At 39.1% G+C, this 22409-nt stretch overlaps 1 protein-coding gene across 1 annotated transcript; it reads left to right on the plus strand.

Moving 5' to 3' along the window:
* Positions 1–656: 656 nt before the first annotated feature.
* Positions 657–21937, plus strand: th (tyrosine hydroxylase). Its single transcript, XM_064928993.1, has 13 exons — positions 657–838; positions 1305–1508; positions 3899–4073; positions 4351–4439; positions 4726–4793; positions 9477–9527; positions 11463–11608; positions 12538–12673; positions 16428–16497; positions 16734–16790; positions 17031–17126; positions 17741–17874; positions 19819–21937. The coding sequence occupies exons 1-13, from the start codon at positions 755–757 to the stop codon at positions 19976–19978; spliced, it is 1470 nt and encodes a 489-aa protein (XP_064785065.1). The 5' UTR covers positions 657–754; the 3' UTR covers positions 19979–21937.
* The last annotated feature ends 472 nt before the right edge of the window (positions 21938–22409 follow it).

Consider the following 22409-nt stretch of genomic DNA (forward strand, 5'->3'; position numbering starts at 1 on the left):
CAGAAAATATTATGCTAAAGTATTAGAATTCCCACAGAAGAAGGTTGTTTCTTTACGGTCTCTGAATAATTTGAGAATATTACTTTAAATAGAACCATGAAGAAACATGTAGGAGACTTTATGGGAAGGTTATATGCAAAATAACCATTGGACAAACATGCTCTCACCAAGGTCTAAGAAACATATGGTCCTCAGAACATTATGTGCTAGCTGGGTGCTATGGATTATATTTCTATGGCAGCAGAGAAAGAAACTGTTCTATATTTGGTGCATGTGCTGCCCATGTTCATCAGTGTTCAGACAGGAGTAGTCATATAATTTTGCACACATTATTTCAATTTATCAGGAGGTGCTGCAGAAACTTCAGCACCCCTACTTCCCGCAGCTATGATTGGAGATCAATATAAATGTTCTTTCTCCATTAGGATACAAAAACGAAACCACACGAAAATGGCTTTTAAAATGCCACTTGCTCTGTTACATAATAATCAAGGTAAATATGGGAAAATCTGTCGGATGCTGTGTTGTTTGATAAAGAGAACGGGATGCTTGACGTCAGGAAGGACAAACAAATCCTCCCCCCTCCCCAATAAATAAGACAGACAAGTTCTTCCGCGTGGGGGAAAAAGACACCAGGCGCGCCAAGCAAAGTCAACGCAGTGCAGGGAGCATCGATAAAAGACGCTCAGATACACAGACACTCACATTACACACGCATACAAAGACACTATTTTACACACTCCAGAATCTGATCATGCCGATTTCAAGCAGCTCTTCTTCCTCAACGAAGAGTATGCGCAGGGCAGCGTCCGAGCTCGAGAGGTCTGATTCTGTTACGGTAAGGAGTAACGTTCTTATTACCATTCCATTTAGACCTATCATACTCAACTTTTGAGTAGAAATGGTCAAAACTATTGTTATAAGTGTCACTTGCTAATCTTTTTAAGACTTTTTTTAATGTTGCCTCAATGCGCGCAGAGAGCCTGGCTCATTGGAGAGGGCACTATTATGCAGGAGCGGTTGGGTAAATGGTAACTTTTTATAGGAAAATAACTTATTGTGGTTTAGCAGCTCGGCTTTTAAATCACTAAGACTAAGCTATGCGTCAGGTTTACTTAGACTGCGTTGGTGTTCTTATGCGTGTTTGGAGATGTAAAATGGTTCCACCGAGGTAAGCAAGGCTCTATGGGCTGTGTCTTGTGCGCTGTCGGTGGTCGAGATAAATATGTTCGAGTTTAAATATGTTCACAGACATAACAGTAAAGCTGTTTTAAATCCAATATGTTGCTCTTTTTTTGGCGCAGTCTCCAAGATTCATTGGGAGACGACAAAGTTTGATCGAGGATGCGCGGAAGGAACGAGAAGCAGCGGCAGCCGCGGCAGAGGCGGCTGAAGCGACTGAACAGATCGTGTTTGAGGAAGAGGATGGAAAAGCTCTGCTCAATCTCTTCTTCACGCTGAGAAGTTCCAAGACACCAGCACTGTCACGCTCTCTCAAGGTGTTCGAGGTAAGTACAAACGAGCTAGGCCTTTTTCTGTATTAAAGAGCCTAAATAAGATTTGGGATAATTCAAAAAAGGATTTAAAGTGAAACGTTTAACTTTGAAAATAAACAACATCGAATTTAACCTAATAGTCTACCAATTAACACAAACCAACACTTGTTTTTGTTCAAATGGAGAGTGGGATACATATTTTGCACACCTTATATTTTGTATGAATATACGGGAAAATAGGAGATATTCAAGAAGGCAATTAATTCGGAGTTGTTTGGTGTGAGAAAATGTGTAGCCTAAGCCTATTCGTGCTTGCTCTCAGCTCTTCTTGTTAATTTTTCCAGGCGACAAGGCAGCATCACTGTGTCTATTATGTCAGTATGGTTCAGGAGAGGCAACTAGGTAAATTCGAATGTTATGGCAAGTTATGCAGAGCAGATTGTTGGAGCTTTGAACAAAGGTGTCAAGGATTATTCCTAAATAGATTTCCTAAATGGGAATGATTCTATGGCGATATTGTTTTCGTGGTGTAGTTTATGCTATCAACAACAACTTGTTTTAAAGTATAGTAATTTCTTATCCAGGGAAAATAAAATATCCCTGAATTGTCCACATCTTAAAATGTGTGGGCTAATCTAATCAAGCCAACCCCCACCTGGCAAAAACGAGTTAATTTCAACGTCATTTCAACCCCACCAAAAAAAATCTGTGATGATATTGAATCAACGTGGGAAACTGATTTGATTTGCCAAAGTCTTCAATGTCAAGGAATTTCGTAATTTTTTCACTTAACTGTTAAGGTAAATCCAATGAAAGGGTAACATTTTTCGTTGATTTCACGTTGAATTCACGTTAATAGACAACTGAACCAAATGTAAAACAAAACTACATGTTGAACTGATGTCAATGCCCAGTGGGTCATGATTGCGTTAAAGTATAATCTTGTTTTAATTCAATTGTAGTCTCATAAAGTTATTTAAAAGACATAAATTATGTTGACATTTAAGATTAAATCTTTGTAGGAAATGTAATCCTATATTACCAGCCTTGAGATTTTTAATGTTCCTGATAGGTTGCTATTTCATTGGGTGTGGATGTAGAGAACCTAGAGGAAGCTGCCTGGTACAACAGCATGACATCAAATGTTCCAAGCAAGTTTTTTTATACACGCAAGAGCATGTAATCTCCCTTTCTGCCTTGATCAGACCACCAGTGTCGTTGCGTTTTGGTGCAAAATTATAATAAAAAAATGTTTTAAAGTATTGATGCATCTACACTGTGGGTCTGATAGGTCTGATAGAGGCGTTAGTTGCCCTGCGTTTGTGAAGAAATCCTGCACTGACGTGTGATAGCTATGTGATAGCTCATTTCTGCAGTCGAATGACCAGAAGCGCCCTTATGAGTGGAACGTTATTAATCTTTTTCATAATTAAAAAACTTTAACTACGAAAATCCAGAATTTCTATGTTAAACGGTTTGGTTATATTTCAGTCTTCTATGATGTATATAAAGTGCAATATCTCCTCATTTCCTTTCCTTCACTGCAAGAACAAGCCAGATGAGAACCAGTCTAATGATGAGATTCTACCATAAAATAATGTTCTCAAGTCTTTTCTAGGTAGTGCCGATGAAGGGGTGGAGACGAGGAAACATTTTTAGCAAATGAGAAAGAGCCTAAGAGAAGTATGTTGTGCTTGACAGACATTTCCGATTTTCTAGTGCAGATGCAGTGGTGGTGTAAACCTTAGTTAAAATACTTTAAAGTACGAGTTAGGTAGTTTTTGGGGGGTATCTGTACTTTACTATTTATATTTTTTACAACTTTTACTTCACTACATTCCTAAAGAAAATAAAATACTTTTTACTTCATACATTTTCGCCTGACACCCAAAAGTGCTTGTTATATTTTGAATGCTTAGGACAGGAAAATGGTCCAATTCACGCACTTATCAAGACAACATCCCTGGTCATCCCTACTTCCTCTGATCTGGCAGACTCACTAAACACTTTTTTTTTAAATATAAATGTCTGAGTGTGGGAATGTACCTCTGGCTATCAGTAAAAAAATAAATGAAAATGATGCCGTCTGGTTTGCTTAACATAAGGAATTTTAAATGATTTATACTTTTTCTGTTGATACTTAAGTATATTTTAGCAATTACATTTATTTTTAATACTTAAGTATATTTAAAACCAAGTAGTTTTAGACTTTTACTTAAGTAGTATTTTACTGGGTGAATTTTACTTGAGTAATGTTCTATTAAGAAATCTTTACTTTTACTCAAGTATGACAGTTGGGTACTTTTTCCACCACTGTGCAGATGAAGGGGAGTAGACGAGGAAACAATAGATGTTTGAGCAATTGAGAAGAGCCTAAGAGATATATATGTTGTGCCTGATAGACGTTTGAAGCTAAGATCCACCACCTGGAAACACGGCCGTGCAGGAAGCCCCGGGACAGCCTGGAAGGGCTGGAGTACTTTGTTCGCTGCGAGGTGCACCTGTCTGATGTCAGCACCCTCATCAGCTCCATCAAGAGGATAGCAGAGGACGTCAAAACCACCAAAGAAGTCAAATGTGAGAACCTTCAATAATTTCTGCATAATGCACTTTAACTGTACTAGTCTCACGGGCACAGGTGAAAACACATAATGCTGTGGAACTCGAGGCTTAAACAGAAGCAGCTATCAAGTGTAAGACCATCTAATATTGTATAGCCAATGTATGACACAATGTTTGTCCAAACATTTGTGTGCATTACGTGTTTTGCAGTGACAAGAACTAAAGATATACATGGAAATGGGAGCATGTTTGTAAAAAATAAAAATAAAACATCTTTATGGTCTTTTTTCAGTTCACTGGTTCCCAAAGAAAATCTCTGAGCTGGACAGATGTCACCACCTTATCACAAAATTTGATCCAGATTTAGACCAAGAACACCCAGTGAGTGAATGAATGGAAACAATCACTCTAGCTGCTTATGTAGAGAGAGTGAGAGTGAGAATATCATTGTTATTACACTGTTATTACATGATTATTATTAAATGGGAAACAACGTTTTGGGCGCAACTCACAAGTTTTGACTGTCGTTGAGCCTACATCAGATAATAATCGTATTACATTGCTTTAACGATGCCATATTTCTAATAACAGTATAATGACACTATATCAAATGTGAAACTATAGATATTGGGTCACTACTCATGTTTTGTGTGACGGTTTTGTACAGGGATTCACAGATCCCGTCTATCGGCAGAGGAGGAAGATGATTGGAGACATTGCCTTCAGATATAAACAGTAAGCCAGAAATAATTATACCGTGACTCATTAGAACATTTATTCATTTTAAACATAAGCCCTAAAAAAATCAGATTTCTAATTTCACAAATTAATATATATAGATATTTCAATATACTGCTATGTCGCAGACCTGGGCAGAAAATACTGTAGTTGTATTTTGTAGTTTATTTGAAAATACAGTACAAACTGGAGGTAGTCGAATATAGTTTATATAATTTGAACAAAAAGTCAACTATTTTCTTTGATAATACAGGTCTCAGAAAAACAAATAGTATTTGGAATACCTCTCAGAAAAACAAATATATTTTAAGGTACTTGAATATGCAGTGCATTCGGAAGTATTCAGACCCCTTGACTTATTTCATATTTTGTTAGGCTACATCCTTATACTAAAATTGATTAGTTGTTTTGTTTCCTTCAATCTACACACAATACCCCACAATGACAAAGGAAAAACAGGTCTTTAAACATTTTTGCTAATTTATTAAAGATAGAAATATCACATATACATAAGTATTCAGACCCTTTAGTCAGTACTTTGTTGAAGCACCTTTGGCAGCTATTATAGCCTCAAGTATGATGCTACAAGCTTGACACATATGTATTTGGGGAGTTTCTCCCATTCTTCTCTGCAGATCCTCTCAAGCTCTGTCAGGTTGGATGGGAAGCGTTGCTGCATAGCTATTTTCAGGTCTCTCCAGGGATGTTTGATCGGGTTCAAGTCTGGGCTCTGGTTGGGCCACTCAAGGACATTCAGAGACTTGTCTCAAAGCCACTCATGCATTGTCTTGGCTGTGTGCTTAGTGTCGTTGTCCTGTTGGAAGGTGAACCTTTGCCACAGACTGAGGTCCTCAGCTCTCTGGAGCAAGTTTTCTTCAAGGATCTCTCTGTACTTTGCTCCGTTCATCTTTCCCTCGATCCTGACTAGTTTCCCAGTCCCTGCCGGTGAAAAACACCCCCACAGTATGATGCTGCTACCAACTTGCTTCGCCGTAGGGATGGTGCCAGGTTTCCTCCAGACGTGACGCTTGGCATTCAGGCCAAAGAGTTCAATATTGGTTTCATCAGATCAGAGAAGCCTAACCCTGACCCAAACCCTTTCTCATGGTCTGAGAGTCTTTAGGTGCCTTTTGGAAAACTCCAAGCGGGCTGTCATGTGCCTTTTACTGAGGAGTGGCTTCCGTCTGGCTACTCTACCATAAAGGCCTGATTGGTGGAGAGCTGCAGAGATGGTTATCCTTCTGGAAGGTTCTCTCATCTCCACAGAGGAACTCTGGAGCTCTGCCAGAGTGACCATCGGGTTCTTGGTCACTTCCCTGACAAAGACCCACCTCCCCTGATTGCTCAGTTTGGCCGGGCGGTCAGTTCTAGGAAGAGTCTTGGTGGTTCCAAACTTATTCCGTTTGAGAATGATGGAGGCCACTATGTTTTTGGGGACCTTCAATGCTGCAGTCATTTTTTGGTACCCTTCCAAGATCTGTGCCTTGACACAATCCTGTCTCGGAGCTCTAAGGACAATTCCTTCGATCTCATGGCTTGGTTTTTGCTCTGACATGCACTGTCAACTGTGGGACCTTATATAGACAGGTGTGTGCCTTTCCAAATCATGTCCAATCAATTGAATTTACCACAGGTGACCTCCAATCATGTTGTAGAAACATCTCAACGATGGTCAATGAAAACAGGATGCAGCTGAGCTCAATTCCGAGTCTCATAGCAAAGGGTCTGAAAACGTATGTAAATAAGTTATTTCAGTTTTTTATTTTGAATAAATTAGCAAACATTTTTTTAAACCTGTTTTTGCTTTGTCATTATGGGGTATTGTGTGTATAGTAACAGTGGAACCAAACAATTCTTTTGATGGGTTCTGTTCAGAACGAAACGATTGGAAAATAATTTAGGTTCCAACCCCTCCATAAGATTGTGGAAATTGCTTTATAATTGCATAATAATGGAGTTATAACATGTGGAATAAGGAGCAGTTACTATTCCTGTAGAGTACTGTTTTGCTCATTGCTATGCAATTACCAAAGTGTTAGGTAACATGTTAATAAAATGTTGCTCAAGGTTATTACAGTTTAATTACACAGGCGCCAAAACAGTTTGTTAAGTGTTACTGAGAACGCTAACAGCAACAAAATATGCCTATTAAGTGTCAAAATGAAACTAAAAAACCCCATTCTAGGGCGTCAGGTAGCCTGGTGGTTAGAGGGTTGGACTAGTAACTCAAACGTTGCAAGATCAAATGCCCGAGCTGACAAGGTAAAAATCTGCCGTTCTGCCCCTGAACAGGGCAGTTAACCCACTGTTCCTAGGCTGTCATTGAAAATAAGAATTTGTCCTTAATTGATCTGCCTAGAAAAATAAAGGTGAAACAATTTTTTGAAAATACTGCCAAATACTTGAATCAATTACAGCCAAGGTAGGTTGAAAATCATGTTAATTTGTATTCTGAGTAAACAATCCCTTTAAAGATGGTATAGTGTGTGTTTGAAACAAGAACATTTACCCTCAGATGGAGCTTTTTACCTTTTCAGTTGCATAGTAGTTGAGCGTCACAACTTCCTTATACTTATACTTACCGAGTGGCGCAGCGGTCTAATACACTGCTATGCAGTGCTTGAGGCATCACTACAGACCCAGGTTTGATCTAAGGCTGTGTCACAACCGGCCGTGACAGGGAATCTCATAGGGCGGATCACAATTGTCCCAGCGTCGTCTAGGTTAGGAGAGTTTGGCCGGGGGTGTTTAATTTGTGTCATCGCACTCTAGCGACTCCTTGTGTATGCTGAGCACTTGTTGGCTGCTTTTCCTTCACTCTTGTGGTCCAACTCATCCCAAACCATTTCAATTGGGTTGAGGTCAGGTGATTGTGGAGGCCAGGTCATCTTATGCAGCACTCTCCTTCTTGGTCAATAGCCCTTAAACAGCATGGAGGTGTGTTGGGTCATTGTCCTGTTGAAAATCAAATGAGAGTACCACTAAGCGCAAACCAGATGGGATGGCGTATCAATGCAGAATTCTGTGGTAGCCATGCACGTTAAGTATGCCTTGAATGTATAAAAGATCACTGACAGTGTCATCAGCAAAGCTTCCCCACACCATCAAAACACCTCCTCCATTCTTTATGGTGGGAACCACACATGCAGAGAGCATCCGTTCACCTTTTCTGCTTCTCACAAAGACACAGCGGTTGGTGGAACCAAAAATCTAAAATTTGAACTCATCAGACCCAAAGAACAGATTTCCACCGGTCTAATGTCCATTCCCTAGGTTTCTTGGCCCAAGCAAACCCCTTCCTGGTGCACTTTAGTAGTGGTTTCTTTGCAACAATTTGACCATGAAGGCCTGATTCTCCTCTGAACAGTTGATGGGTCTGTTACTTGAACTCTGTGAAGCATTTATTTGGGCTGCAATTTCTGAGGCTGGTAACTCTACTGAACTTATCCTCTGCAGCAGAGGTAATTCTGGGTCTTCCTTTCCTGTGGTGGTCCTCATGAGAGCCAGTTTCATCAAAGCGATTGATGGTTTTTGCAACTGCACTTGAAGAAATGTTGGCACATAGGCATTGACTGTCCATGTCTTAAAGTAATGATGGACTGTCATTTTCTCTTTGCTTATTTGAGCTGTTCTTGCCATAATATGGACATGGTCTTTTAACAAATATGGCTATCTTCTTTATACCATCCCTACCTTGTCACAACACAACTGATTGGCTACAACACATTACGAAGGAAAGAAATTCCACAAATGAACTTTTAACAAGGCACACCTGTTGATTGAAATGCATTCCAGGTGACTACCTCATGAAGCTGGTTGAGAGAATGCCAAGAATGCAAAAAAAGCTCTGAAGAAGGCAGTGAGGCCGATACGTAAAAGCTTATTAAAGAGTAGTGATACTATCAAGAGCAGTGTGCGGGTTTCTTCTTTTTTCTCATTTTATTCAGCTGTTACCATGCATTAGAATAAAAGATAGCTCAGATGTGCGAGTGCCTTTGGAATTAAAAATTTCAAATATAAAATATGTTTTGATTTGTTTAATACTTTTTTGGTTACTACATGATTCCATATGTGTTATTTCATAGTTTTGATGTCTTCACTAAAAACCCTTGAATGAGTAGGTGTGTCCAAACTTTTGACTGGTACTGTATATATAAATGGTTAGACTTTATGGAAATGGACATTCAGGAGAATGGACATTTACAAAATGTTCAGATAGAAATGTATTGTGTATATCAATTATGACTGTCCTATAGATTGGAATGGTTTATTATATTTGGTGTGCTCTATTCATTATATTTCTATCTTAACATGCAGTTCCAGATACAGTACTGACATAATTTTTTTTAAGTAGTTACTTTATGAGATTTTTATTAAAAAACTATTTTAAAATAGTATTTTTTGGGGATCTCTATTCAAATATTTGTGGTCACCTAAAAAGTAACTATTTATTTCCCTGAAAAAATAGTTTTCCACAAAGAATAGTTAAAACTATAGTTTTTCTAGGTCTGCCATGTAGTAATACAAATACAAAGAGTCATGAAACTTTAACAGTAAATGGAGACGATTGACTGCTTAAAATGTCATGTAAAAATCATCAAAAAAGTGGATTCAAAGTTTATCCAGGAATAGGAAGCTACAATGGTGTATATCTACTAATTTCATTCTTCTCTTTGTCAGAGGGGAGCCCATCCCCAGAGTAGAATACACAGAGGAGGAGATCGGTACATGGTGAGTGGCACTAGCATGATATTCTCTGGTAAAATCAGTGATAAGTTTTCAAACCTTAATCAGTGATAGGCGTGTGGATATTAAACATTTAGGTACATACAAGTGTCTTATATCGGTTGAAAGCTTAAATGCTTGTTAATCTAACTGCACTGTCCGATTTACAGTAACTATTACAGCGAAAGTATGCCATGCGGTTGTTTGAGGAACGGTTTCATAAATTCACAAATAGCGATTAAATATTCACTTCTGCCTCTGATTTGTCATCCAAAGGGTCTCAGCTATAACATGTAGTGTCGTTTTGTTAGATAAAATCCTTCTTTATATCCCAAAAAGTCAGTTTAGTTGGCGCCATCGATTTGAATCATCCAGTCGTTCAACATGCAGAGAAAGGAATCTGAAAATCTACCGCTAAACTTTGTTTAATCAAGTCAAATAGGTTTCTATTTACTCCTCAGATACTCTAAAATGTAATCAAGCTATAATATTTCTTACGGAAAGAAGTATGTTCATCGTGCGCCCGAACACAAACAAGACTGTGTCCCCGTACTAAAACTGATATTTATTATTTGTTTTGGAAGTTACAAGCCTGAAACCTTGAACATATACTGCTGACACCCTATGTATATGTAAGCCATAGGAATTGCATCCTGAGAGCTAGAATTCAGTATGCCCCTATACTTTCCATTGTAAGAGCATGGGCTCTCAAAAAAACATTCTGGTTGATTTTTCTTTGGATTTTCTCCTACCAAATCTATGGTGTTATAGTCTCCTACATTATTTTAACATTTCTATAAACTTGAAAGTGTTGTCTTTCCAATGGTACCAATTATATGCATATCCTGGCTTCAGGGCCTGAGCAACAGGCAGTTTACTTTGGGCACGTTAGTCAGGCGGAAATTGAGAAAAAAGGGGTCTAGCCCTAATTAAGATAGTGTTAGACCATTGAATTAAAGCTTAGGCAGTAGCTTTTGGAACTACAATGACTCTTCACATCTCAATACTTATCGTGCAAGGGTTGTTTATTGTATGCTTTCTGTTATGCTTCAGCCCTCTGTTTACATGTCCATTTGCACAAAGACGTGTTTATTTCATACTATTTATGATTTTGTGATTTTGACTCAGAGTTGTAAAGGTTATTTAATGGTTCTTTTCCTGATTTGCCACGGATGGAGGGTGCTATCAAGCCGTCTAGAGTAAAAGCTTTTGATCGTTTATGTGCAAATGTCACAGATTAAAGTCAATTGCCCAGATATCATGTCAGTCTAAAATGTCAGTTCATTGTTTGACTCACTCCACCAAACGGAAACATTGTGTTTGAACAATATAAAAACCTTTTCAAAAAAACCTTCAGGTCCCTCGACCGAACTTCTCCGAAGTGACTGTCAACCATCTGGTACACGACTTGTTCTGCATCCCAAATGACAACCTATTCCCATATCGTGCACTACTTTTGACCAGAGTCCTATGGGCCCACTTCAAAATCAGTGCACTATATAGGGAAAAGGATGCCATTTGGAACGTAGACTTGCTCGTGGATAACCCGATTATAAGAGAGTAAACAGTTTTGTTTTGGAGAGATTTATAGTTGACCTAGAGGACAATATGCTGCCATAACTCAATCAAAGAGAGGCCACACATTCAGCTCACCATTCTGGAAATGGGTTATACAGAAGTCTTCTCTTTTTTAATGTATATATTTGGACTTCTATAACATTTCTGTCTTGAAAATGCAGAGAAATCAATCCTTTTCCCATGACGACTCACAGTTGTGTTTTAAGATTTCTACATTTTCATCTGCAAGTTTATCTACAAAATTATATTTGTATATTATCATGTGTGTTCATGTGTGTTCACCTTCTGGTGTGTGTGTATCCATGTGTGTGTGTACGTGCATGCATGTCTTTGTGATCTCCCACGTGTGTGTGTGTTGGATAGGAGAGAGGTGTACTCCACCCTCAGGGACCTGTACACCACCCATGCCTGCTGTGAGCACCTGGATGCCTTCCGTCTGCTGGAGAGACATTGTGGATACAGCCCTGAAAACATCCCCCAGTTGGAGGACGTGTCACGCTTCCTCAGAGGTACTCATACATGCCGCCTATTGCAGCCATTGTAATTGAGCTTCTCACAAGACGCATGCGTCTCTCTGCAATTTCATTGGCAACTCCAGAAATAATTGAATGAATGTGCTGTGAAAAATGTTTTCCTCAGTCAGCTGAATGCGCCGCTTAGTTCATAGAACCATGGTTACGTTAGTAACCTTTGCTATTAGCGGCTGGGACAAACGGAACAGTAAAAGTGGTTTTTGACCCCATTCCTGAAAGCTAAGATTCTCAGGAATGTGTTTGTCTCTTCTGTTTCTATCTATCACACAAGCTGTGCAGGACTCAGTAGAATAGACAGAGAAGAATCTGTACAGAATGACTGGGGGAAAATAATTGATTCTTCACAAAAGATCATACACAAAGATCATCATCAACTTTTTCTTTTTGAGAAAATGGCAATAAGGCCAGATTCAAAAGATTCATACAATGATATTTAAACATTTGTTTCTAATACTGCAACTTGAATGAAAGCTTGATGGTCCATGTTAACAGTATCTTAAATATCATGTATGAATTCATTTGATATCATGTATGAATCAATTTCACTTCATGACCCCCCCCAATAAAGTATCTCCCTCAGAAATATTAGTGTCTACTACTGACCTATAGCATGTTCAATACAGCCCACTCCCGATTGAACATTAGATACATGTAAGTGCAAAGAAGTGGATATTCAACCTGCGTAGGGGTCGAAAATGGTAAAGGTTAGGGTTAAGGTTAAGGTTGGGTTTAGAGACAAAGGTTACGTACCGCAATCATACATTTTCTGTCGGCTGAATGCACACTACCTGAGTTCCATCTCTTGGTAGATGCGTAGTCATTAGTACCAATTGTCATTGTCACTGTCTCCCGGCTTTTTCTATTTTTTCTTTCTCTGTCTCGCTCTCACTCACTCTCACACACAGAGCGAACAGGGTTCCAGCTGCGTCCCGTGGCAGGTCTCCTCTCCGCCAGAGACTTTTTAGCCAGTCTGGCCTTCCGCGTGTTCCAGTGTACCCAGTATATACGCCACGCCTCTTCTCCCATGCACTCCCCTGAACCGTGAGTACTACTGTTTCACCATGGCCATATTCAGTATGCAAACATTGTAGAAAGTTGCAGATAGAGATGTCATGAAGAGCTGATGTGATTGCTAATTCTACATGCTATATTTCTATCTTAACATTGCACAACATCCTAGTTCTCCATACCCCGGTTAAAAGATAGCTGATCTACACTTTTCAACATTGTTTTGGATACAGTGCAACCTTTGGTAGGTAGTCTGTGGTACGACTGTGGTACAGCAAAGCCAAATCAACCTGTGCTCATGTTTCTCACAGGGGAAGTGAAATGATAGGCTATAATGACTTTGCTCAAGATCATGTATGCCGCAAATGACATGCAACTAACTATAATGTAACAAATTCCACATCAGCCAATTAAAAACGTTGACGTACTGTCGTTGGACGTGATCGAACAGTTTTTCATGAAAGCGTTCCTAACAGAAGTTCTGCTAATCAAAGTTACGAAATCACGTGTGTTTAAATGACTGGTTAAATAGCTCACAATGTAGTGAGCCAAGCTCCTGATCATATTCACAGTTTGCAGCAGATTAAATTATTCATTTTTTCATGTACAATTACATTTGTGTTATTGTGTTGCAAAGGGAAGTGCAACACCTTGATAATTAATAATAATAATACATTTAATGAGGCATCTTTCTTCAGCCCTGTAGACACACGGCTAATAATCCTGTTTATTACATATATTGCACAGACGCGTATATTTAACTGTACAACGTTGTACATACATTATTAAAATAGATCTACAAACATCACAAATGCATTATTTGACTCAAGGACCAGCAGGAGATAGTTTTTCTAATTTGAGTCGCGTAGGGGACTTGAACCCACACAAAACGGTTTGGAGCATACCCCCTTGCAATTCTCCTTTGACCTCTCATCAACAAGCTGTTTTTGCCCAAAGGACTGCCACTGACTGGTTGTTTTCTGTTTGTCGCACCATTGTCAGTAATCCCGAGATACTGTCGTGCGTGAAAAGCCCAAGTGGGCTGAGATACTGAAACCGGAGTGCCTGGCACCGATGATCATACCCCACTCAATGTTGCTTAGGTCACTCATTTTGCCCTTTCTAACGTTCAATCGAACAGTCTCTGAATACCTCGATGCTTGTCTTCCTGCTTTATATACCAAGCCACGGCCACGTGACTCGCTGTAAGAGCAAACCACTTTCGTGAATGGGGTGCTTTACTTAATAAACTGTGTATCTAAATATAATCCTTCCACAACCATAAGACCCAATAATAATGTTATTATTTCATCAAAATAGTTGAGCCTGCTTTTTTGCGGTACTGCACTACTAAGCAAAAAGGCAGTAACTGCTCATAGCATGGAATTGAGAAAAAATGCTTTTATTTACCTTGGTTTCATAGTAATCTTATGCAGTTACTGCTAACATGACCCCCATTTTCTCCAAAACACAATACAATAGAGGCAGCATACTTGTCCAAATGATTAAGCATGTATTTAATGTAGCAAAAAGTTAGAGTATAACCTGTAAACCCATGTTATCCTTATGGAGAAACTCGGATGTGTTAAACTACATAAACCTGTGAGCGCAGAGAGAATAACTCTGTGGCTTATCCAACCCAACCTCCCCTCGACGACCCCATCGAAATCAGTGTGTCTCTGTGTGATGAAGAGGCCACAATATGTCACAAGCATGTTGAAATCGCTAATTGTCAGGCTTCATTCTGGGCCTACTTTTGCACAGTCGCTGAAGTCAGACCAAGCGAGCTACAGTCAAGTGGGGCACCTCGTTGAACTCGGCACATCCCAGAGACTACGGTGATGCCATTTGCCAACCCTTTCAGTGTTGATTTCAGCCTGTCCATTTGGTGATGGTTCATCACTGTTTAAACTTATTGGAAATGGACAATAATTCAGCCATCAAGTCAGCCATCCATCAGTCAATAAGATATCATACTGACACCAAACTGATACATACTGACACAAACCCACTTTTTCCAACTCGTTTAGAAGCCAACTATCACATATTTCAGAGCCGGCCCAAAATTCACAGCGCCTAAAAGACCGTAAAACAAATAGTTACGTTCTAGCTGCGGTTCCAGTTCTGACTTTTTGTGTAGAACTAGCTGCGGCGATCCCGAATCCCGAGTTTTGGCTCGATAGGTCATTCGGAGCCCGAGCATCGACCTTCATTGGTGCTGAAAATGCATTTTTTTCGGGCGTTGCTACGGGGTCCCTGAAAGAGCTATCGGACAGAAACTTGTAGTGTCCGTCTCTATGGGCCGAGACTTTTCTAAAGGTTGTCATTTTCGCTACGCTAAAAATTTATTGAAGATATTGCAAATGGACTAGGCTGTTTCTCGGCCTGAGAATCTTCTAGAGCCACATAACTCACCATGCATTACCGACTTAAGCTCTAGAACAGGTTTATAAAGTTTCAGAGCTCTGGGTCTGACTGTATGACTAAGGATTTTCATAAGGCAAATGGACGGTCCCTGAGATACAGTATCTCAGAAACCGAGTGCCCTGGAAACTTTATTTTTTTACTTCCCTGAGACCAGGCCTTGGGGCACGACCTGAGGCTGTCTGCCTATTTTAATAGCACCCGTGGACGTCTAGTAAGGGACCGTCCATTTGTCCTATGAAAATCCTTATCAATCGTTAGGGAACTGCCACATGCGTCCCTTATGTAGGGTTAGAGATAGGTAGAGCAGAAAACTGATCTGACTTTCAAGTTTATCTATGACAATAACATGTTGTTAAAAAAACACCAAAAACCATTTATAATGCAAATTCACTAATAATGACTAACTTCTTGTAGGCAATATAGAAAATTAACCCAGGTCTCATCAACAATCTCTCAAGCACAAGCCCACGTGCTAGTGAGCAGCCAGCTAATCTTTATATTTCAAGTTTATCCTACTTGGATCTATTTGCTAGCTAACAAGGCACAACAGTTGAATTGTTATGAACACACCCTTCTGTCCATCTCCTACTGTTTGAACAGCATGATAGCCTGTCCACTTTGTTCATGTTGAAATCGAGTGGCCTACCTTATTTCTCAGAATGTGAATGTGTTGCCAATTCCTTATATAATTGTGTTTTATGCTTATTGCACATTAATAAAACACAGACTAGACAGCTAGTATAACAGTCTGTGGATAAAATCCTGCTAGTGGTATGTAGTACTGAGCATACAGAATCAATGTTCATTGATACTACCGTTTTAGTAGTGTCTGCTCTGTGTGCAATTTGAGGACTTGAGACATTTAAAGAGGATTGTTAGAAAACTTCTCCTCTGTTACAGTAAAATAATATCTCAATGTGTTTCGGGGTCCATAATATGGACCCCGAAACACATTATGAATAATTCGGTTAGACCTTCTGTTGGACCATACCTCAAATGTGAACAGCGAGTTGAAACCGCTTGTCAGTGGGAACCGCTTGCCAATTTCCTGCAATTCTACAAAGTTTGACATGACTTTTTATGCATCTCTTGCAGGGTATTTTGAAAGATTTCAAATAGTATTTAAACTCAGGTCTGCAGTCCAAACAGCTCTCTGTCCTGTATCATTTATGTCTCTTAATTTCTCTCTTTCCATACCTCTCTCTTCCTTATCTGCACCTTCTTAGATCGAGACAGCATCATGCACTTTCTGTATGATACATGTAGGAAATATGTACTGGGCATCTTATTCTCACTTTCTGTCTCCATCTCCTGTGTGACTGCATTTAATCATCTCATTATTTTTGTGATGTTGCGATAGGGACTGTGTGCACGAACTCCTGGGCCACGTCCCCATTCTGGCTGACCGGGTGTTCGCCCAGTTTTCTCAGGTGACAAATTCTGTGGCTTTATTGGCTTTATTGATTCTGATGTATTGATTGTGAAGATGGACAATTTTTACCCAATAACATTTATTAAAGGAGCAGTTCTAAAATGAGAGTTGGGCCTCTGGCCTGCCACTTGACTTGAGCTGTCTACCCATCACCCTTTTGTCTGCTTTGTATACCATGAACCAAAGATGATACTCTGTCATGCTTAACTAACAGAGATCACATGTGTCTTGTAGAACATCGGTCTTGCTTCACTGGGGGCTTCAGAAGAAGATATTGAGAAACTGTCAACGGTAAGTTTTGTTGTTGCAACATGGCTTGGATTATTCCTGATCCCTTATTTGCTTCCTACCACACATGCAAAACATATGAAGTGTAAAGCTGTGGAAACATGACTAATTTAGAAAGCATGTCTCGTGTGTGTGTGTGTGTGTGTGTGTGTGTGTGTGTGTGTGTGTGTGTGTGTGTGTGTGTGTGTGTGTGTGTGTGTGTGTGTGTGTGTGTGTGTGTGTGTGTGTGTGTGTGTGTCTCAGCTCTACTGGTTCACGGTGGAGTTTGGTCTGTGTAAACAGGGTGGCATTGTGAAAGCCTACGGGGCAGGACTCCTCTCCTCATATGGAGAGCTAGTGGTGAGTACATGGTTTTAGACATGGAGTATTCTCTTCCTCTCTCCAATCTAAAATCATACCATGTCTTAATACAACATTTGGAACAGAAATGCAACGGTTCATTGGAGCAGTCTAAAACTTTGCACATACATTGCTGCCATCTAGTGGCCTAAATCTAAAATCTAAATTGCAGCTGGGCTGGAATACTACATGATGGCCTTTCTCATGCATTTCAAAGATGATGAAAAAAAACTGCAATTTTTTTTCTCTGTGATATCTTTTACCATATCTAATGTGTTATATTATCATACATTAATTTCACATTTCCACAAACTTCAAAGTGTTTCCTTTCAAATGGTATATATATCCTTTCAAATGGAATATGCATATCCTTGCTTCAGGTCCTGAGCTACAGGCAGCTAGATTTGGGGATACAGGCAACAAAAAAAAGGCCAGATCCTTAAGGGGTTCATCTTAGATATAAGCCACCATAATACAGACAACATAATGGAACAGAATAAACCTTCCCTAACCTAATTTTCAATTAAATGTTGAATTACAGGAATATCCAGACGTCCAGACATTAACCACCACCCCCCTCTCTCCATCTCTCACTCTCCCCCTGTCTTGCCCAGCATGCTCTGTCAGATGAGCCAGAGAGGAGGGAGTTTGACCCAGAGGCTGCTGCCATTCAGCCCTACCAAGACCAGAACTACCAGTCTGTATACTTTGTCTCTGAGAGCTTCACAGATGCCAAAGAGAAACTCAGGTAACGGACCAGACACACATAGACCGTGTCAGAATACCCATACTTGTAGGCTAAATAGTAGGCTTTTTTGGTATGCAAAAATATACATTTATAAAACGTAGTATGCCCTCATACTCATTTTGGCTTTACATGAAATAGAATTCACTGCACACTATTGAGGAAGAGAATCATCCATTCAAAGCTGAATGAAAAATTAACAAGCGCGATTGCGCATTAGATGATGCCTTCTCAGTATGGATGAGTGGAATGTTGATGTTTGTTGTTTGCTGAATACATTTTTATTAAACAGTACATACAAAATAGTATGTAGTACTATAAGTACACCAGTGGAGGCTGGTGAGAGGAGCTATAGCAGGACAAGCTCATTGTAATGGCTGGAAATAAATGAATGGAATGGAGTCGAACATGTGGTTTCCATATGTTTAATTTGTTTGATACCTTCTATTAATTCCTTTCCAGCCATTACAATGAGCTGCCCTACTATAGCTCCTCCCAACAGCCTCCACTGACGTACACAGCATGTAGTTTTAGTAAGTAGTAGGCAAGACAGATTTCAGACACGGCCATTGACACACGAATGCATACACACACAAGCGCACACGTACAAGCCGTATAGTCCGGGCTCACACTAGTTTTATTATTTTACCAACTTACATCCGTTTTTGATCTACCTGCTAGCTCCTAGAAAGCCAGCATCCCGGAGTCGTCTCTTCACTGTTGACGTTGAGACTGGTGTTTTGTGGGTACTGTTTAATGAAGCTGCCAGTTGAGGACTTGTGAGGTGTCTGTTTCTCAAACTAGACACTCTAATGTACTTGTTCTCCTGCTCAGTTGTGCACCAGGGCCTCCCACTCCTCTTTCTATTCTGGTTAGAGCCAGTTTGTGCTGTTCTGTGAAGGGAGTAGTACACAGTGTTGTACTAAATCTTCAGTTTCTTGTCAATTTCTTGCATGGAATAGCCTTCACTTCTCAGAACAAGAATAGACTGATGAGTTTCAGAAGAAACGCCTTTGTTTCCGGTCATTTTGTGCCTATAATTGAACCTATAAATGCTGATGCTCCAGATACTCAATTAGTCTTTAATCAGCAGAAAAGTTTTCATCTGTGCTAACATAATTGCAAAAGGGTTTTCTACTGATCAATTAGCCTTTTAAAATGCTAAACTTGGATTAGCTAACACAACGTGTCATTGGAACACAGGTGTGATGGTTGCGGATAATGGGCCTCTGTACGCCTATGTAGATATTCCATTAAAAATCAGCCTTTTCCAGCTACAATAGTCATTTACAGCATTAACAATCTCTACACAGTATTTAGATCAATTTTATGTTATTTTAATGGACAACATGTTTTGCTTTTCTTTCAAACACAAAGACTTTTGTAAGTGACCCCAAACTTTTTGAACGGTAGTGTATATATTTTGCTTGTCTTATTTGCCATGTATGTGTGTGTTATTCAGTGGGTTTCTATGGTCTAATAGCAGTAAGGCGAAATGTAATATTATAAAAATATATTTTTTTTTATACCTACAGGTGTCCTAAAATCCCAAATCAGCTAAAGGGTCCATGTTATTACTAACTTATAACAATTATATATGTTTGGTTAGTCAATATCGCTCTCTAGAGGCTTAGACTGTAGATTAATATGTTAATATGTAGTTGCAGTGCAATGCAAATCAGTTTTCTGTGATTCAATGCATATTGAATTCATGTGTCTTGTAGTTGGCCTCTACTGAAGAAAAGGTGAACCCTTTATATCCATATTGCCTGATACAATAAGAATGTTGTCATTGAACTTTAGGCAGGCAAGGCAGGCAGGACAGACAGACAGACAGACAGACACAGACAGACAGACAGACAGACAGACAGACAGACAGACATTGACTAATCAATAGATATTAGACTTTTTATACATTGTATATTTGCCTTGTGTTTTTCCTGACAGATCATATGTGGCTGGAATTAAGAGGCCGTTTTCTGTGCGGTTTGACCCCTACACCTACAGCATAGAGGTCCTGGACAATCCCCTGAAGATCCGAGGAGGCCTGGAGTCTGTCAAGGATGAGCTGAAGATGCTCACAGATGCCCTCAACGTGCTCGCATGATGCACAACAACACTGCTACTGCTACTGGTCCCACTCTGTGCCATTTTGATGTGTGACATAACCATTGTTCTCTTGTGCTTTATGTGGCTGGCTAAGTGGCGACCTTGAAACCTCTCACTGGACTTGTTTGGTTTATTTGATCTGGTGATGTCTCTAAGATATGTTGTGCAGGTGGTTGGGTTTTATCCATTGGTACCCATGCTTACTAAAGTCAGGATTCAATCTGATCACGCTTTGTAGACAATGAGGCTTTTAAAGGCAGTTTTCCTCCATTGGTGGAGACTGCATTCATCTCAAATGTTGTACACACTCCCCTCCATATTTATTTGGGCAGTGAAGCGAAAAGTTTTAATTTGTCTCTATACTTGAGCATTTTGATTTTGAGATCAAATGTTTTATGAGGCAACAGCACAGAATGTCACCGTTTATTTGAGGGTATGTTCATACATATTTGTTTTACCGTTTAGAAATGAAAGTACTATATGTTTCTAGTCGGCCCATTTGAAGGTGTCATAAGTATGTGGACAAATTCACGTATAGTGTATTAAAAGTAGTCAAACATTTAAGTATTTGGTCCCATTTTCCTAGCATGTGACTCTATAAACTTGTTGGATGCATTTGCAGTTTGTTTTGGTTGTGTTTCGGATTACGTTGTGCCCAATAGGAACTGAATGGTGAATAATATATTGTGTCATTTTGGAGTCAGTTTTATTGTAAATAAGAATAAAATATTTTTCTGAACACTTCTAAAGGAATGTAGATGCTACCATGATTGTGGATAATCATGAATGAATCCTGAATAATGATGAGGAGAATGTTAAAGAGGCATAAATATCATACCCCGCCACCAAAAAACTCCCGTTATTGGTAATGGTGAGAAGTTAGAATGTTTTGGGGGTATGGTCTTTGTGCCTCCAACTTTCTCACTTATCATTATTCAGTAGTCATTCACGATTATCCATAATGGTAGCATCCACATTATTGTTGTGTTCAATAACTTATTCTATTCTTATTTACAATAAAAGTGATTCCAAAATGAACAATTTGGCTGCGTTTGACGAATCTGATCAGGTCTGAAAAAGATCTGATGAGAGAAGATCTGATTTTGATTTGGTCAAAAGACCAATTAGTGGAAAAAAGATCAGCGCTGGGCTACCTGTTTTAAACACAACCTACATTATTCACCATGCAGTTCCTTTTGGGCACAAAGATAATCCAAAACACAACCAAAAGAAACTGCAAATATATCGAACAACTTTGAAGAGTCACAAGTTTGATGTACAGTGTAGGCATTGCGTACTAGGACTATATGGGAACAATTAGTAAGCTTCTGACTACTATAATAGACCACAAGTCAATGTGTCCAAATACTTGACACCTTCAAATGTTGGGACTTGATACATAAAGTGCATGAAAAAACCCTCAAATAAAATGTTATGTTCTGTACTGTTGCATCAAATGAAACAATTGATCTCAAATCCAAAATGCTGGATTATAGAGACAAGGGATTAATGTAGGCCTAAGGCAAGGTTGTGGTTTGCTACTCACATGTGTTATGCTTTCAAACAAAAGTCTCAATGCAAAGTTTCACCTCACTTTAATAGTTTGGTATGAATTCAACAAAATATGTAAAACGCTAGGAAAATGACAAAATCCAAGCAGTAAAATTATGAATGTAATAAAAGTAGGGAAACTGGACATGGTATAATGATAAAAATGAAAGATGTTTATGTAAATTACTGTAATATTGAACCAGGGAAAATATTTAAATCATTAAAAACAAATCACCCTGTTTGGAATAAAAAAATCTATTATTGTGTGTATAAAAATGTTCTGTGAATTGTAAGCATTGTGCTTGTTGCGATCTAATAGCAGAATAAAAAGAAAGAACTGTATCTGATGTTATATAAATATATTTATGCTTGCCCACTGAGGAAGTTATGAATGCACATTCTCTGTAAAAATATCAATATAAAAAAAAGAAATAATCAGATATTAGCATTACCTCTTGGTGTCCATTCCTGACTCAATCTTCTCAAAGAAAAAGTGATTCCTCAAAACAAAAACACACCTATACAGTACATTTTCTAGTATATTGACTATCGCTTTGACTATTCCTCTCAAATTTAATCTGGCTATTATGACGACATTTTATTAAATAAATAAACATCATACATACCAACAAAACACAGGAAAAGAACAAGATGCACACAGTATTATTGGTTGTTTGACTGCAAGCATTGGATCAAATGTATGCAATATCATAACTTGTTTTCTCTGAAACATTGGTGAGTCGCAGCTCATTTATGTGTGCTTCCGATGCAGATTAAGGGAGATGGGGGCTGGATGTCAGAATTTTTACACACTTGTGTTCCTCATTACCAGTAGGATATCTTATGAGACTCTTTTCAAAAAGAAATAGTCAGGCTAT

Source organism: Oncorhynchus masou, chromosome 22 (assembly GCF_036934945.1).
Source record: "Oncorhynchus masou masou isolate Uvic2021 chromosome 22, UVic_Omas_1.1, whole genome shotgun sequence".
NCBI classification, from domain to species: Eukaryota; Metazoa; Chordata; class Actinopteri; order Salmoniformes; family Salmonidae; genus Oncorhynchus; species Oncorhynchus masou.

Coding starts and splice junctions, on each gene's coding strand:
- th (XM_064928993.1), top strand. CDS start 755: ATGCCGATTTCAAGCAGCTCTTCTTCCTCAACGAAGAGTATGCGCAGG. Junction 1,509..3,898: donor GCTCTCTCAAGGTGTTCGAG/GTAAGTACAAAC, acceptor TGTGCCTGATAG/ACGTTTGAAGCTAAGATCCA. Junction 4,794..9,476: donor ATTGCCTTCAGATATAAACA/GTAAGCCAGAAA, acceptor TCTCTTTGTCAG/AGGGGAGCCCATCCCCAGAG.